General features: G+C 43.8%; 1 protein-coding gene across 1 annotated transcript; it reads right to left on the bottom strand.

Moving 5' to 3' along the window:
* Positions 1 to 15217: 15217 nt before the first annotated feature.
* On the bottom strand, positions 15218 to 15839 carry LOC112890162 (pathogenesis-related protein PRMS-like). Its single transcript, XM_025957037.1, has one exon. The coding sequence runs from the start codon at positions 15820 to 15822 to the stop codon at positions 15319 to 15321; it is 504 nt and encodes a 167-aa protein (XP_025812822.1). The 5' UTR covers positions 15823 to 15839; the 3' UTR covers positions 15218 to 15318.
* Between the last annotated feature and the right edge of the window lie 2158 nt (positions 15840 to 17997).

Raw genomic sequence — 17997 nt, 5'->3', positions numbered from 1 at the left:
TGATATCCACCTCTTGCAATTTTATTCATCGGGCCACATACATCAGTATGTACTAGGCATAATAAATCACTTGCCCTCTAACTTTGACCAACAAAGGGGGATTTTGTCCTTTTTCCAAGTAGGCATGACTCGCAAGTCTCAATTGATTCATAATCAAAAGAGTCGAGAAGACCATCTTTATGGAGCTTCTCTAAGCTTTCTTGCCTATATGGCCTAAGCGACAATGCCATAAGTAGGTCGGATTCAAATCATTTGGGCGAGCTCTCTTAGTATTAACGTTATTGATTTCTTTACTTTCCAGGTCTAGAACATAAAGCCCATTCACCATAGGACAACTTCCATAGAACAAGCCTTGCATGAAAATAGAACAACATTTGTTCTTTATTACAAAGTCATAATAACCATCATACTCCAAACATGAAGAGGAAATAATATTCTTATTAAGTGCAGAACACAATAACAATTATTTAGTTCTAGCACTAATCCTGAATATAGCCTTAGTGGATATGTGTCCATCGCCAATGCAACAACTTTTACTCCATTTCCAATGCGCAAGTCCACCTTGCCTCTTGCAAAGCGCTTAACTCTTGTGAACCCCTGCAACAACTTGCAAGTGTGAATCATCGCACCGGTATCAAATACACAGTCGTTATTAGAACAAGTTGCAAGATTAATTTCAATAACATTTATACCTTTAGCAGCCTTGTTCTTTTTGACCTATTCCAGGTACTTTGCGCACTTCCTCTGCCAATGTCCGGACTCCTTACAGAAGTGACATTCATCTCCTGCCTTCTCCTTGCCTTTCTTCTGAGCGAGAGTCTTACTCTCCTCAAGTTCCATGGCCTTAGTGAAGCGCTTACGTTTCTTTCCACCCTTCTGTACAGTCATCACATGATCGGGAGTTTTCCTAAGACTATCTTCTGCCTTCTTAACTAGATTGTCATCTAGTGGGGAGCCTAGTCCCCCTAGTGACTCAACATGACCAATCATATTGATCAAGTGAGGAATCACCGGTTCCCCTTTTGCAAGCTTGGATCCAAACAGGGCCTTCAAGGTTCCTCGCTTGGTTCTCAAACATTCCCTTCAACCTCACGATCATATCATGTGGGTTAGTGCTCTCAAACTTCTTTTGGAGCTCGGGACTCATACAAGAAAGCACTAAACATTGTACGTCAACAGCATCATCAGAATGCTTCACATACTGTCAGTATTGAGCCATGTTGTGTCCAACACCTTCTGGCTCTTCCGGGTAGGGTTGCTCAATCACGTGCTCCTTTTTTTCTTGCTTGAGAACAATTCTCAAGTTTCCGAACCAGTCCATAAAGTTAGTTCCATTCAGTTTCTTTGTCAAGAATAGTGTGCAAATTGAAGCTTGATGAGCTAGATATCTGCAACAGAGATATATGCAAGGACTAGCACTACCTTCATTAACGTTTATAACAAAAAGGATTTTTCAACTGTTATGTTTTGCTAACGACCCTCCAACGTTGCATAACGGGACGAGATCCAACATTTTCTACGAAACTAGTGAGCTTTAGCATCACTGCTAGCATCATCCTATGCCATTCTCATTTGTTGGGTGGCATCATATGCCCCGGCTCTCAACTCTCATACCCTGAAGCCTAAGTCCGACTTGATAGTTTCGTCAAGTAAACCAATACTATGTTGTGGTGTCCGACACCACCCTATAGATCGATGTAGAAGATAACACCCTGTTTTGGCAGACCTGCCACAAACTAACAAGAACCAATAGGTGCAGCTGTTGGAAGGGTATCTAAAACTCAATTTTTTTTCACGAGGGATTCATCATAGGCATTTAATTAATACGATAAGCACAACCATATTGTGACAGCACGGCCTTTTTCTTCATCAGCAATGAAAAATCAGCATGCTTGTGGATGAGCGTCGATGAACATGAGCACGTGCACCTCCATGTGCCGCCTCTTGTTGGTTAGCATCCGGTCGTCGATCCAATACCAGTGATCTAGTGATCTGTTACATTTATTTTTGAACTATTACAAACTAATAGGAAAAATAAAATGGATTACATCACAGAACATGGATCACAAGTCGGTACACAAACCGATAAAATAACATCCTCAACCCAGCTGTAAAAACTTGCAACATGTAGGCCACACAAATTATTACACACAGATCATTACATGATTTTGAGGCCATACTGTCACATCATTCTCTGCAAAAATGAGTTAGGCATTTCTACGAATTGATGTAATGCGTATTTTCGCAATGCACAATTAATCCCGTCAGCCGGTGACAGATAGGACGGATTTTCGAGCGCCGTTAACAATTAACGAGCACGACGTTTCCACCGGCATAGCCAAAACACAGCATACCAACCACTTGGCTACACAAACTCGCAACCTCGTGGTCAGCCTCGTGACGCTCGCGCTCCATGATAATTTGATGGCGAGTTAGCCAATCACATAATTGAGGAAGTAAGAATGGAGTAAAGCAATCCGATTCGCACGTATCGCTACTCAGTAAAACAATCCGTTCTGCAACTAAAAGCACAAATTTTAGATGCAAAATCAGCACAACGCAAGCACGGCTCTGATACCACTGTAAGAAAATGAGGAACGCAACACTGGTGCAAACAACAATTTAACTGTGCTTGCACACTGTTGAGGCAAAAATCGACGACCGGCTTCCTATGTGACCCCCACATGAGGACCTATGAGATTTGCTTTCCTCCGGCGCAGGCTCCAAAATAGCTTCGCGTAGGTCTTAGGCGTACCAGTCAATTTGACCTGCAATTGATAAGCGATAAGACAACATTAAATACTAGAATGTATCAGCTGGTATTCCGAATCATTCTGTAGTGTATATCGGCCAAAGGTCCGATATAAACAAATAGGTAATCGGCTAGAGTTAGCCGATTCGATTGTCAAGACAGTATTGATTTTACTTAATAATGCCTGGTAAACAATACCTAGATCTAAATCTTATCGGCTATGGTTGATGTGATAAATCAAAACAATGAAACTGCAGTAAAAGCGATAGATAACTCAAATCTAAGCTGAATAATCATGATAAAAGCTAAACTAAACTAGACTAAACGAATTAGTTGTCACACCCTAAAATATTTAATTTTAGGATGTGAATATCTTTTAGAATGTGTTCATACTTCTTTAGGGTTTTTTGAGAATTTTCTAGATTTTTCTGGCAATTATTTAAATTTATGCTAGAGCTAGAACCAATTTTTATTTGGAAGGCTCTAAAATTATTTTTTATGAGTTCCAAATATTTTATTTGGATTCCTCGTGACCCAAATTACCTCCCAAGTTTTCCTCAGAATTTTTGGAATTCTTCCGGATATATTTTTCATTGTTTAAAATATTTATCTAGACTTTTCTACATTTATTTTAAGCTTAAAAATATGTTCTGGAAAATATTTCTATTTTGATTTTCATCGCAGTCGGACCGAGCCGTATCTCGTTGTACGTCCTTTTAACCTTATCCTCTCTGAATCCTGAAGATGCCCCATCGAGCTCCTGATTCTCTAACTTTTCTCCCCGATCAAGTCACGCTTGAAAATGACGCCTCGTGGCTCATCTTCAGTGTTTTTTCGATGATGTTCGATCACCGTCAGCCCCAAGGACTCAGCCTGATCCTTTCCTTCCCTTTTCGCGCTCCTGAATAAATCGTTCGTGTTCAACCAGCGCTGTCATCTCGTTTTCATGTTCGGCCCTCACCCGAACCTGTTTTGGCCCATAATCGAACTCGCTCGGCCATTCTCGTTTCCTCTTTCCGTTACCTCTTCTATCCTCTCTTTGCTCACTAAATTGTAGGACCCGCTGGTCAGCCCAATCTCGCCTCCCGTGGGCAATCCGGACTCAAGAACGAGTCCTAGCCCGGTACACCGCCGCATCCTTATCCTCATCCGAGTTGGAGCCTAGCATGATATCTCCAGGTCTATTTAAACGCGTTCTGCACCTCCTGTTTCTCGGTAGCCGGCCCTAATTTTCTCCCCTGCATTGTCTTCCTTCTGCTGCCGCCGTCGCCCGCCCCCAGCCACGGGCGCCACTGTTTTCCCTTGAACCAGGACCGCATCCTTCTGCCCAGCGCCCAGCACCAGCCCCTCCCTCTCCCAAGAAGCGCTCCTGCCCAGACTTGCCCAGCGCCGCCCCCTCCCTCTCCCCAGAAGCGCAGCCGCACCAGAACCTCCCCGGCGCCGCGCTCTGCGGCCCCCTGCACGCCATGGCCCTGCTCCTCCCTCTGTGCCGCGCCACATCCCCCTCCTGCACCGCCCTGATGTCCTGCAGTGCCGCCATGAACAGAACAAAAACCCAGGAACAGAACAGCACAACCATCACGACTTCCTCCGCAAAATTTGATCACCACGGTGCATCTCCGCGGTAAGTAAGGTATGAAATGGAATCCCCTCGTCGTCCACTTTCATTTGCCCCACTCCTTGCGACCTCTCGTGCCCTAGAACGACAGGAATTTGAAGAACAGTACCCGCCGTCACCATTGCTGCCTGATTTGAGCTTTTACAATTTAGTCCCTGGAGAATTCTATAATTATCGTGTAATTTTCTGTGTCTTGCGAAAATTTCAGAAAACCCCCTGGATCTATTACATCTTCTCAATCCAGCCCCACCATAGAATTTTTCAGATCTAACCCTGAACTTTTCCTATTTTGCAAGCACTTTTTCATGTGTCTTGCAGATCTTTCCTGCTAACCCCTGAAACCTATAGTTAATTACGTATAGGTCCCTACAACACTGTTTTATGCGCAGTTTCCGCGTTTTAGATCCGTTTCGATCCGTTCTTTTTGCGTTAGTCTTCTAAAATATTAAGCTATCACTTAGTAGTGTTGTTGTACCGTAATTCCTATTTTTAAAATTAGATATCAATTTAATTCGAATAATATGCTCTCATCTAGTTTTCCAAAATAAAATCCAATTAACTCTTTACTCCGATTTTCATAATTAATGTTAGTTTGATTAATATCAACTTAAATATGTTTGTAATTTAATTTATTTAGTTTAACTCGAATCATAAAGTTATGCGTTTAGACGTTCTCACAAGTTTTCTTTTCTAATTAATTGTTTAATTAGTGTGATTTGTACATAGACAATTATATATAAAATTTGACTAAGTTGTACTTCATTTTTATAAATGCAAATATAATATGAGTTGGTTATAATTAGGAATATTTCTCTTTTATATCTTTTATATTAGTTTTCTAAATTAAAATAAATGAAAGCCTATAGTTCTCTTATTTCTTTATTATATGGTCCTGGTTAAGGCGTCTACGTCATTAGGGAGAGTTATGACCGTTTTGACATGAAACCTCAGCGGATTGTCATAAGTTAGGGAATCTTTGTAGAGGTCTCGTAATGAATCCCTTGCCACTCACCTTAGAAGTTTTTAAGAGGCTAGCTACCTCGAGCAAATCGGGCGGCATGAATTGTGGGTAAAGTGTACAACCTCTGCAGAGTGAAAACTGATATATCATCCGTGCTCACGGTTAAGAGCGGCTTGGACCCTCACATGATTATTTGAACTTGAAGATGAATTAAATCGTGGACCATGGTTATGGTTATGGTTATCGTGGACCATGGTTATGGTTATGGTTATCGTGGACCATGTTTATGGTTATGGTTATGCTTGTGCTGTATCTCTTCTCTCTCTCTTTTAATGTGGGTTTTGGTATAAACTTATATCTTAGTAATCAGGTGCTAATAAAACTTGACCAACTAAAATTGCTTATCGCAGTAAGCCAGTCAGCCTTTCCTTGACTTTGGCCTTCATGTCATATAATTCTCAATACTTGCTGAGTACCAACCATAAGTGTACTCACACTTGTTATAATTGCTGCTCAGAGGAGAAAGTGATGTGAAGTCTTTTGAAGATGATGCTGAGTTCTAGGCCTACGCAACCCCCGATCGATTGCCTGTGAAGTTTGGAGTCTTCGTTTCCAGGATAAGCTGTATAACTCTGATAATCTTTATAGTCTTTTAATTCTCTTTTCGTGATACTGTTGCTGATTATTCACTGATGAAGTCACTATATGTATGAAACTTGATCCTGGCATACATATAGTTAAGCATTCGGTTTTGTCCTTTAAAAACTGGGTGTGACATTAGTCTTGCAAATAGAGGCTAGTATCGATAACTGGTGAACAAATAGATCGAGAAAGAAACGATGCATGGTCAATCAAAGACCTAATGTAATCGGTAAAACATGGAACTTAATATCAAGCTGGAGATCGAAGCGATGCAGCCCTGCCAACCAGAAGAACTCATTGAAGAAAACTGAAAAAAGCTATGAAACTTGGGTTCGGCAAAGTCGCTGACAAGAAGGGGTAAATGTTGTTGTATTTGATTGAGGATTCTTCTAATTACAAGCCCATAGACCAATATTTATAGTCCGAACTAACAAACCTAGTCAATCACGATATCATATGACTTGACCAAAAAGAAAATAAACTTTCTAAAATAGAACGACTCGTACAAGACTCAGACTCTACATAAATTTTTACTGATGTAATCCATCAGCATTAATTCCGCTGCATTGGCTGCGACGCCACATTGGCCAATCGGCCAACTCCGTTTCAACATCGGCCTGCTTCAATGGGCTATCTCCTTTGCTTCGTCATAAACCAGACTTGTGCCAAAAAAAGGTGTCAACACATGCCCCCCAATTTCAGAATAAAATATTTTTGTTCCGAAATACTCTCCAGTCATGATTGCTTTTCTGATTCTGCGCGTGTGCACATGGTGTTCAAACACCTCCTCGTGCTCCGTGCGAGCAGCACTTCAAATTCCATTTCTAGCCCTAAGTGCAGAAACTATAAAGGTTCTCCTGTCGCGACCCTTCTTCTCTCCAGCCAACTGCTCCCGAGCATTCTCTCTACTCAAGAACAGATGTCCATTTTCTCCGGCAGGTGATTCGTAGACGACTCTCTTCAACAACTCTTCAGCATCTTCTGCGGCTGCGGGGTTTCTCCTCAACAGTCATGGCACAGATCTGATCCTCATCAATGGCTTCCCTCTCGAACATCCCCATGGTACAAGATCTCAACTGTTCATTTCTTTGCATTTTCCGCCCATCTCATAAAACTTCCCTTTGCATTTGTAGGACGTTAGAGATAGAATTACCATAGCCATAGAAGACAAACTAGGACTCATTTGCCTAGGTCCCATGGGGGACCCGGATCCCACAGATCTGATCAATTTAGAAACCGGTCGCATGCCACTCAAACACTCTACCATGGCTATGCAAGATTGGAACAATGTTTTTAGGTCCTGGCCAAGTGTAACCCCTGGGTGGAGAAACTGGTAGCTCAGAATGGCTGCTTCCAAGAGAACAGTCTGGGATGAATATGACATCAGCTAATGCATCAACCTTTCCTTGTCAAATATGGCTAGAAACGAATCTATGCTCGTGGCAGCCGCATATTTCTAGTTAGATACTCTTAATGCATTCCTGTTTGGTCATGTTCCAATGACTCCTACCCTAGCCGATGTCCTCATCCTGGCAGGTCTTAATATCTCGGCCCCCGATTCTGCTTATAGTCTCTTAACCAAACCTTCACATCGGCTGGAGACAAAGAACATTGGTGGTTGAAAAGATTACATTGATCGTCATGCGAGAACAGGATTGATAAATGACAGGGAACATACAACCTTCTTGAACATGTTGCTAGAAAAGTTCATTTTCTGCGGAAAAACTATCAACCCGACCACCAACATGCAATCCATAGCTGAATCCTTAGCCACAGGGCACTTGATTCCCTTAGGCAAACATCTTCTGGGTTCAGTCTATTCTGTGCTGCACCAAGTTTCTGTTAAGTTATCGGCTGTACAGCCGATCGACAATCTTGGTGGTCCTTGGTGGTTCATCAATCTGTGGCTGAATCTGTACATGCACAAGGTTCTAGGTCAGGATCTTCACAAGATGAGCTTCCCATCAGACCACACTGAAGAAGGGAAGCCTAAAACTTGCCGATGCATGTCTTATGGCGAAGCAACATGGCATTTTCTTGTGACAAGCTAACTCTATAGAAGTGGCCACTTTCTTTAGATGCTTTTACAATGGCTTCACCCAAGAAAAGACCGTTTGGTACGCTTACTATGGTGAGAATAGCACATTTGAGTTGCCCATCAAGTTCAGCTTTGAATCTATTGATACTTATGCTGATTGTATGACAAGTTTTGGGGAATCAATTACCCTAGGGATCCTCCCCATCGACTTCTTCACTGGACGAAACCGTCAACCATCATATGCGTTCTACTATCCATCCATAGCAGCTCCTCAACTTGGCTTTGACCAATTACCAGTTTGCCTTTTCTTCACTGTTCTAGTGAAACCAAGAGAGACTATCAGTAATCGCCTGGAGTATGATCGGCTGAAGAATCTGGTACTTGATGCCGAAACCATTGATCTGGAAGGGTGGATCATCAGTTCTTTTACTACCAAGGCCTTCAGACATTTGTGGTCAGAGTGGAGTCTCCATCTCTTTTGCGCATCGGCCAAAACATACTACCAACAATTTGACCCCGACTTTATTATGCTAGACGATGAGGTAACCTACCCTTTACTATTCCGTAAATTCTACATCAGAACATTACCTGACATTCCTTTTCCAATTATTATGCTTACAAGATGTCGATACCACTCCTCCAAAGACCAGCAGCAAAAAACCGTTCGATGAACTATGCTTCCCGTTCGGTAACACCATACATCGGCTGCAACGCACCATCCCTCAAAGATGTAGCCGAAGGCCGATCTTCCAAGCGTAAGGCTCAGAGTGACAAAATGTCTGCGTGGAAGAAATTATCTAAGGGAGCATCCTCATCGGTTCAACTAGCCAATCTGGTAGTAGCGGCAAGTCTGCTAGTGATAGCTCTCTAGGTAAATCACTCAGCCGATCATCAATTGAATCAACAATAAGTTGCAATACTTATCCTACAAAAAAACTTGCAGGCATCACAAGCACCAACTTCATCGGCACCGGCTTCATTGGCTCCTTCACCTGCCAATCCAAATACAGCCGATCCATCGCTATTGACCAGTAGGCCATCGGCAACATCAAAAACTCCGGGGGTGAACATCCCATTGGATTCATTTGAACCAATAGCATTGATGTTGGATCCACTACCGCCTCAATCTCTTTAGGTATAACACAATCTCCTCAAAAGATTTTAGCGCCAACATGGGTTTTTTATGATCCTCTCATCACTTCACCAGACGTTGACAACCATCATCCAAGAACAACCCCATGGAGCTACCGCATCGGCCTGGTCCAGTGCGCTACTAGAAGAACAAGATGACGAAACACAGGGAACCGATGCAGGCACCATTTCAAGAACTGAAACACCTCTTGCTGAACCGATAGAAAAGCAACCTTCCACGGTCCTTATGATGATGATGCCTACTCAGTTTGATGAAATCAACTTAAAACAAGTAATTATCTCACAGCTTCCGTTGACTTATTATCGCAATATCATTACTAACTTGATCCATCTATGTAGGCTCAAGACACTGTAGATAACAACCACTTTTCCTATTAAATTGGAGATCTCCTGGAGGAGGAAGAAGTCACATCAAGAACTGTAGCACTAGGAGAATCTCCTGATGAAGTAAAGACAAAGCTTCAAGACATTCTACAACTCCTGAATCAAGACATCGTGCTTACTGGTCCAAGATGCAGAAGGAATAAAAGGCATATTCCGCCACTTAAAGGGCCAGTTGCCAGCCGATGTTGAGGCTGCATTGCTTGCAGCCGCCTTCATAGAGGGTCATCAATTTAAGGTCCTTCAAGCAAAATAGCGTCTATCTGATCGTGCCTTGCAGGCAGAACTAATCACTCAGAAGGAGGCTAGCCGAACTCGAGCGAATGACATCAAAGCCAGAGTTGAAACTCTCGAGAATTCTCATCCCATCCTTGCGAGTGAGATAGATCGACTAAAAGCGAGGAGGGTAGCACTTAGGAAAGAGTTAGAAGCAGTTACCCTTGTGCTAGCAGAAGAGGAAAAGAAGCTGGAGCAACTCCCCAATGTCATTGAAAAGATGAAGGCCGATATGAAAACCCCAATCCGTGAAGCTATCCACCTCCATAAGCTCATCAAGCCAATTCCAGGATTTGCCGAAGACGACCAGAGAGAGATTGATGAGGTGGACCAAATCCGCCTGCATGCGGTTGATGCAATCCAGAGTTTCCTTGGATTGTTGTAACAGACTCACTCCAGCTTACAGTCCTACGATATGAAGTCATCAAGATGATGCAAAACAATCTTTTGCTTGTAAATATTTTTGCACCAAGGGCAACACATGGCGTGTCAGCCATGAAGTAACCGATAATATCTAAGCACCATCGGCTAATTGAACACATTTACTTTGTGCGTTCCTCTTCTTGACCACACGACTTATGCTAAAGGTGATATCTCTTGTATCGGCTGTAACCTTAATCGATTAATTCTCATTTACATTTCAAATCTAACTTAGCACTGATAAACATCGGCCTAGGCTTGCTACCATCTCCAATATCAACTTTTTCTAACTCATCGGCCGATGTAAATCCGTGCCCCAGCTTGCCTTCATCTAGTAGGAAATCATCCATCAGGATGAATCTTGAGAGCCAACTGCTTGGATCGGCTTTAGTCCAAAATCGGACATCTTCAGGAAATCACCTTCCCAAACCTTGCCCGATATACACTCCACGCCATCATACCCCCATACCTGAGGATCGGCTGTTACTAAGCGATGAATCGGCGTAGACGATCCCAACAGTATCCTCCAACCATTGGATAAGACATTGATGCATGGTAGATGGAATACAATAGTTGGCATGGATCCAATCCTGAAACAAGAGCAAATTATATGAATCTTTACCATTGATGATGAAGAAAGTAGTTGGGAGAGTCTTACTTCCGATCATCAATTCAATGTTGATTGCCTCCCGAGCTGGTGAGGCTTTTCCTTTGAAGTCCTTGAGCATCATGTCGGTTTTGATCAGATCCTCTTCGCCTTTTCTTAGCTTCCGATACATGGTATATGGCATCACATCGACGGCGGTCCCACCATCAACTAGCATCTTGGTCATCGGCCAACCATCCACAGGTCCCTTGATGTACAAGGGCCTTCAGTGCTGACGCTCCTTTTCCTCCGGCTTGTCGAATGTAGCTGGCATCGGATCTAGAGTTAGATGGGCCATTGCCTGCTCCTTTGCTTCTTCATCATCGGACGGAGCCTTGAACTCCAATGGCAAGATGCTGACGAAGTCTTACTTGGGACCTTACTTGCTTCTTTTCTTATGTACATTCTTCTTCTAGCTTTCTATGGCGCAACCTCTGAACCCTCCTTTTTTGAGACTTAGTCAACTCTCCGGGGCACCATCGGGGATACATCACAAAATTGTAACGATAGGTACGCTGATGCTCAATTTCACGGTCCAATAGAAAGCGAAGAAAGGGCACCACCAATGGTCCTCATCGTGTTGGCTTCTTTCCTCTTGATGGCGTCTCTCTCAATCTTGCCAACATTGATATTTATTCAATAACATATGGAATGTGATAGTTCTGCGAGGCCCTCTGGAACTCTGCCCTTGGTCATGTCGGCTTTGACTCTTCAACTTGTCAGTTGATATCTCCATTTTGGGATCCACAGCTCCTGTCTTCTTTGCCCATTCTGAAGTCAACACTTTAGATTTCCCTTTATTGCCCGGATCATTGATTTCCACCATATTTGCCGAAGGGAAAGGATGCCCATCTATCTTCATCCCCTTCGTAGGATTTTTGAATTTGATCCTCCCTTGCTCAATAGCCGACTAGATCTGCTGAAGGAAGGTCTTGCATTCGTTGATATTGTGGGACACAGCATTGTGCCACTTGCAATACTTAAGGTTTTTTAGTTCCTTGGCCGATGGGATCGTATGATTAGGAGACAACTTGATTTGGCCTTCCTGCAATAGCAAATCAAAGATCCTATCAGCCTTGGTTACGTCGAACCCCTACTTCTCTGTGTCCTTCTTGGCAAACGGGCACGAAACCGGCTTATTGTTCCTAGTTGACTCTGCCAAGCCGATTTCAGCCTCATCCTCACAATCGGAGGAGTCTCCAATGAAAGTAACCTTCTTTTGAAAACGGCCTCCCCCTGGGATCCTAGACATGGACGTCAACATGTGACAACCTCTGATTGAGGTGACTTAAGCTCTCAAAATCTTGCGAAGAAAATATTTTCTTGATGTGAGGCAAATCTCTTGAAAAGCCAATTTAGCTAACTGGCTATCGCTGACATATAAGATGTAGCACCGGCTTCCGATGTCGCTAAATCTCTGAATGAAATCGGGGACTGGTTCATCATTTCTCTGTTTTACGACCGTCAGATCCGTAAGCTTCATCTCATAAACACCAGCTTAGAAGTATTTGTGGAATCACTTTTCAAGATCGGCTCATGTGATAATGGAATTTGCTGGAAGAGAAGAAAACCATGCAAAAACCAGGCAAATGCCGATCCAGAAAGAGATAACAGGAACAAACGAATTTTCAAAGCATCATTCCCGGAAGATTTCCCACACTGGACTAAGAACCGAATGATATGTTCAATTGTCGTTACATTGTCCTATCCAGAGAAATTGGTAAACTTCGGAACCCTGTACCGGTGAGGCATGGCAACTTGATAGTAGGCCTCAAGATAGGGCCTGCGATACATGTAAGTTGGCTCGTTAGGCTTTAAGCCTAACTGACTCTTCATTACATCGGCTATCCGGCTGGGCCAATCAATGTTTGGAAGACATCGCCTTGTTGCAGTGTGATAAGCAACATGCTGGTGAGCCATCGCCTATGGCTGATTACTCATGTGTGGCATTAGATGATTGGCCGTCGGCTGCGGAGCCGATACACCTAGTTGACAACCATCAGCCTGTTGCTGATATGGGACCATCGGCTGAGTAGCCGATGTATGCGTCTGGGGGCTGCTTGGCTACTGCTGAAGAGTCAGTGGTTGGGTGAATGGCATTGGTGGCTGCAATCCCTGAGGCATGAATGATGCGCCCTGAGCTGATCCCCCTGCACCTGTAGCATTATGAGTCTGGACGGGCACCTCTGTACTAGTAAAGATCATATATTCAGGAGGCATCCCTAAAGATGTATTGGGGACGTAACCATTCGGGGGTGCTGAAGAGACCTCCATGTGCCGATGACACCTTCAACGACGAGCTAGGAGTGAACACCAGGGCTGTTGGGATAGGAGTCACCATCGGCTGATGTGCCTGTGGCGGGAGGAGATAAGGCGGCATCGGATATCCTCCAACACCAGTCTGTGCCGCGTTGGGTTGTGGCTGAATGCCAATGCCTAACACAGCAGCGCTTCCAGCTCTAGCTCCTGCTGTAGCTGATGATTCCAGATGAGAATAGCACGGCCCTTTATATTCCATCTGTATACCGCCAGCAATTGTCTCTCTGACAACATTTTGAACTAAGCTCATCAAGACGCTTGACTGATTGATCATTCCGTGGTGCATGGCCTGGTCAAACATCTCTTGAAACTTAGCCGACTCTTCAGTGATTGTGACCTCTCTCGGCTTTGGGAAAGCTATCTTTTGTATAACCTCTCCTTTCCTGTAAGAGCTGAAAGTCCTAAGGCATGTTTGCTGGTAATCAACCATGGCCTTCTGCAACAGCTGTTTCATTAAGGTCTTCCATGGTGGTGTTTATGACGTTGTTTGGGTCCACTTCACTAGGCTTCGGGATGGTCATGCTGAAATCGTTGTCGTGTCCCTCCGGGCGTGCCAAAAGTGTGTTGACGCAAAAACCCGATGATCGGCTTCCTACGTGACCCTACACGAGGACTTGGGAAATTTGCTTTCCTCCGGCGCATACTCCAAAATAGCTTCGCATAGGTGCTAGACATGCCAGTCAATTTGACCTGCAATTGACAAGAGATAAGATAATGATAAATGTTAGGACGTATCGGCTGGTATTCCGAATCGTTCCGCATAGTATATCGGCCAAAGGTCCGATATAAATAAATAAATAATCGGCTAGAGTCAGCCGATTCAATCGTAAAGGAAGTATTGATTTTACTTAATAATGCCTGGTAAAAAATACCTAGATCTAAATCTAATCGGCTATGCTTGATGTGATAAATCGAAATAATGAAACTGCATTATCTGTATATCATGTATATCTATCATAGGCGTTAATGTCCGTGCAATTCAATTTTCTGTGACATTGTTACCGATTGTTCATTATAATATCGCTATATATATGAAACTTGATCCTAATATACATATAGTTATAAATTTATTTTTTTTAAACCAGCGTGACAATAAACTTCTATCTTGACTGAAACAAAGAATTTCAAGGCTTTTCCTTAAATTGCATGGTTAAATTTGACGTGTAATATGTGTCTAACCTCTCAGACTCATAGGTTAGGACTATTTCAAAGTCTGATTGTCGGATTCATAGTCAAAAGATATAAAACTCCCACCTGAGTTAGTTAGACTTCCTGTTACATACTTACATACATATGAGCACATACCTCATACGGAAAATATACCATGTGCATCTTGTACTCACCGTGTCACGGTGAGTTCATCACAGGCAATCTCAACAAATGCTAGTTCAACTTCCGATATGATTATGATGTCTTTACCTGCTTGGCTACTTTAGGCGGGTAAAGATGGATCATGAGTTTCTAAATGTGTTAGAGGGTGCACTTGTTGATTTGCATATGTGGGATGAATTTGGGCCGTACAATATAGTAAGAAAAAATGAGAGAGAGAGAGCTCATTACTGCATACATCGTGTATGAAGATTTTGCGAACTTAACTTTCACCATAGCCTTTAATTTGGAAACACAAACTAAAAAATTATTTGGAGCATCTGATGAAAAGGTAAACTAGATTTCGGAGTTGGTTGATATTTTTCAAAAAATGAACTAGTTTAAGAATCTTTTGATATGTTTGCGAAATTGTTGGACTAGGTCTAATGTGTTTTAGAAATCAGTGAAGGTTTCAGAAATTGTTTCCACCTCTTTAAATTTGTAAGCTATATGTTGCAAACTGTTGTCCTCTTTAGTTTAGTTCATAATTATGTAAAGAACATTCATTGGATATCGCCTCCAATTACTTGCACAAAGTTTTTTTTATTACATAAACATCACAACTGTGGTCACATACACATACACATACACATAATACTATGTGTGTGCACTCCCTGTGACCACATGGCACGTATTATGTCCATAACGTGCTTATTCTCGTGTGTACATGCATGTACGCACAGATATGGAAAACTTATATATATGTATATATATAAGCACACCTATTGGCATGAAGCCGAGCCGGTCAAGCGCGGGCAAACGGGCGCTGGCCCCTAACGTTACCCGGGGGATCGTAGCTACAGATGACGAACACGCTCCGGTTGCCCGAGCAGACGACGCGAGCGCAGCCGATGCGCGTGGATCTACGCCACACCACCTGCGTGTAGTGCCGGCACTCCTTGCCGGGGTCGCAGCTGTTGGTGTTGTAGCGGTAGTGCGCCTTCTCGTCCACCCACATCTTCACCGCGTCCGCTGCGCTCAGCGCCGTCCCCCTGGCGAGGTTCTCGCCGTACGGCCCGTTGGAGTGCACCATCGCGCAGTCGCCGGCGCGCTTCGCCGCGTAGCTCTGGGCGTACCTGGCCACCTTGGCGTCCCATGTCACGGGGCCGACGCCCACCGCGGCGCGTGCCTTGTTGTGCAGGTTGACGAAGTCCTGTGGCGTGTTCTGTGCCGACGATGAGGTCGCCGCAAAGGCCATGGCCATGGCCAGGGCCACAGCGAACACGATCAGACTCCTGGGAGATGCCATGATCGCCGACTACTCTTGTGTATTTAGCTTGTGTTGTGAGATGAGAGGAGTAGAAACTTACCCGTATTTATAGGCTGAAGGATAATAGAATAATCTTTCAGTTGATTCAATTTGTACATTCATCTCAATTTTCTATTCTACAATGTAATTAAACTGGCATTAGGTCTGCATAGTGCCGTGGGTATGCCGATTCCAAATAACTAATGGAAGTTCCTCTAATTTAAATAGTTTACTTTTGGAAGTTGATCAAGCTGTGTGCAATTGACTTGAACATTCAAATATGGTCTTCAAAACCAATATTCCCTCCATCTTAGAATATAGTTACTTTAATTTTAGATTTTTAATTTTAGGTTTGTTCTAAGTCAATTGATCAATAGTATCATAAAAATAATTTATTTTAAATAGGAATACATGTTCTCATATACCACTTTTTACTTTATAAATCTTAGAACAAACCTAAAATTAGCTATATTCTGCGAAGGATGGAGTACATAATAACGAAAAAGATATATATTACACTTATTGAATATAACCTTTTTAATAGATATCTTCAAGGGTCTACTGCACAGTTTAGTTTTCAAATGGATACTGCGTATTTAGAGCAACTCCAGTAAAATCCTACTTTGATCCCTATTTAAAAAGTAGGGACCAAGAATAAAAAAAGCACTCCAGTAGGGACCCTACTCGAATCCCTACTCTACTCTAGGTAGGCACCTGCCCCCCCTCCAGCCCCTTCTCCCACGAGCACGTAGGGAGGTCCCTACTCCTCCCGCGCACGCTCCACCTCCCTCCCGCGGCTCTCTCTTCCTCCCACGCAGCTCCTCCTCCCTCCCGCACGGCGGCCTGCTCCCCTCCACCGAGCCCCACCGCGGTCAAGATCCACCGCACAGTGCTCGAGCAGTTCGCCGGCAGTTCGGCATGACCAAGCTCCACCGCGTAGAGCCTGAGCGGCTCTGCTGCCGCAGCCTCGAGCTCGAGATCTGACACGCCGAGCCCGAGATCCGCCACCACTACCTCGAGATTGCGCAGATCCACAGCCTATCACGGGCAGGGCATGGAGCGTCGCGGAGCTTTGGCCATGGAGCGCTGGATGGGGATGATCGGCCTTTGCACGGCGGCCTCCACCTGCGAGCCGCGAGCCCTGCTCACAGCGGCCTCCGCCTGCGAGCCACGCGCCCTCCGCCTGCGAGCGGCCTTGCTGCGGTGCTCAGCTTCTGAACAGCTGCGCCTGCGAGTGGAGACGGAGCACCGCCACTCATCTTGTGGGCGGAGGGGACCTGCAGCGGTGGTGGTGGAGGAGAAGCGGTGCGACCACGGGGGAGGAGAAGCGGTGCGGCCACGGGTAAAGAAAGAGAAATCGCGAGTAGAGAGGAAGCATATAGGAGGGGTTGCCAGAAAAGCAGGGGTCAGGAAGTAAGGACTGTTGCTGGAGTTAAACATAAAAAGTAGGGTCTAATAAAGTAGGGACAGCCTCTACCAGTAAAGTAGAGGTCTAAAGTAGGGGCTATTGGTGAATATGCCGAACCAACCGTAAAAGAACTAGCTAAGTAGATAAATTTGGGCTACGCTTATTTTGCTACTACTTAGTCATGTCATATGCATCCATCTACATAATTGAATTTGGTGAAGCCGGGCACGTACCTATTCTTTAGATTATCACCTTGATCATGAACACGTACGTCATACATGACGGATGACTAAACCATGGCCTTATGCTGTCAGTTTTGCACAAATGGGTACTGCTATTTTTTAAAAAAATTAAGACTCTTCAAACATTCTGACACATTCCTCATTGTCTCAATGAACACGCAATACATGGAGAACATATTTACCATTTCAGTTGTATTCATTTGGGCAACCGTTGTTTGTCCTGTCATTATCTTCGGGACTGGTAACGAACAAGTATAAGTTGAGACCAAAAAATAATTTGGTCAAGATAGATGTTCCACAACTATTCTTATTCAATACCACTACTGCAGAAACCACGATACAGACCCGGCCGGCTAACACTGTTAATTCTCACAGAACCTGCACTTGCTGGTACTGATAAAAGCCAACAGTGATGGTTTACATTCCGTGGTTTTTTTTCTTTTCAAAATTCCCTTTCGGTGTCTAATACTTCACCTGTTCTAAGAGAGAGAGAGAGCAGACACTGTATCAATCCACAATTAAATA

Source organism: Panicum hallii, chromosome 4 (assembly GCF_002211085.1).
Source record: "Panicum hallii strain FIL2 chromosome 4, PHallii_v3.1, whole genome shotgun sequence".
NCBI classification, from domain to species: Eukaryota; Viridiplantae; Streptophyta; class Magnoliopsida; order Poales; family Poaceae; genus Panicum; species Panicum hallii.
Note: the sequence above shows the minus strand (reverse complement) of the source record. Positions and strands in the feature narration are given on the sequence as shown.

Excerpts from the sequence above, each read along its gene's own strand:
- LOC112890162 (XM_025957037.1), bottom strand. The coding sequence starts at position 15,822 with ATGGCATCTCCCAGGAGTCTGATCGTGTTCGCTGTGGCCCTGGCCATG.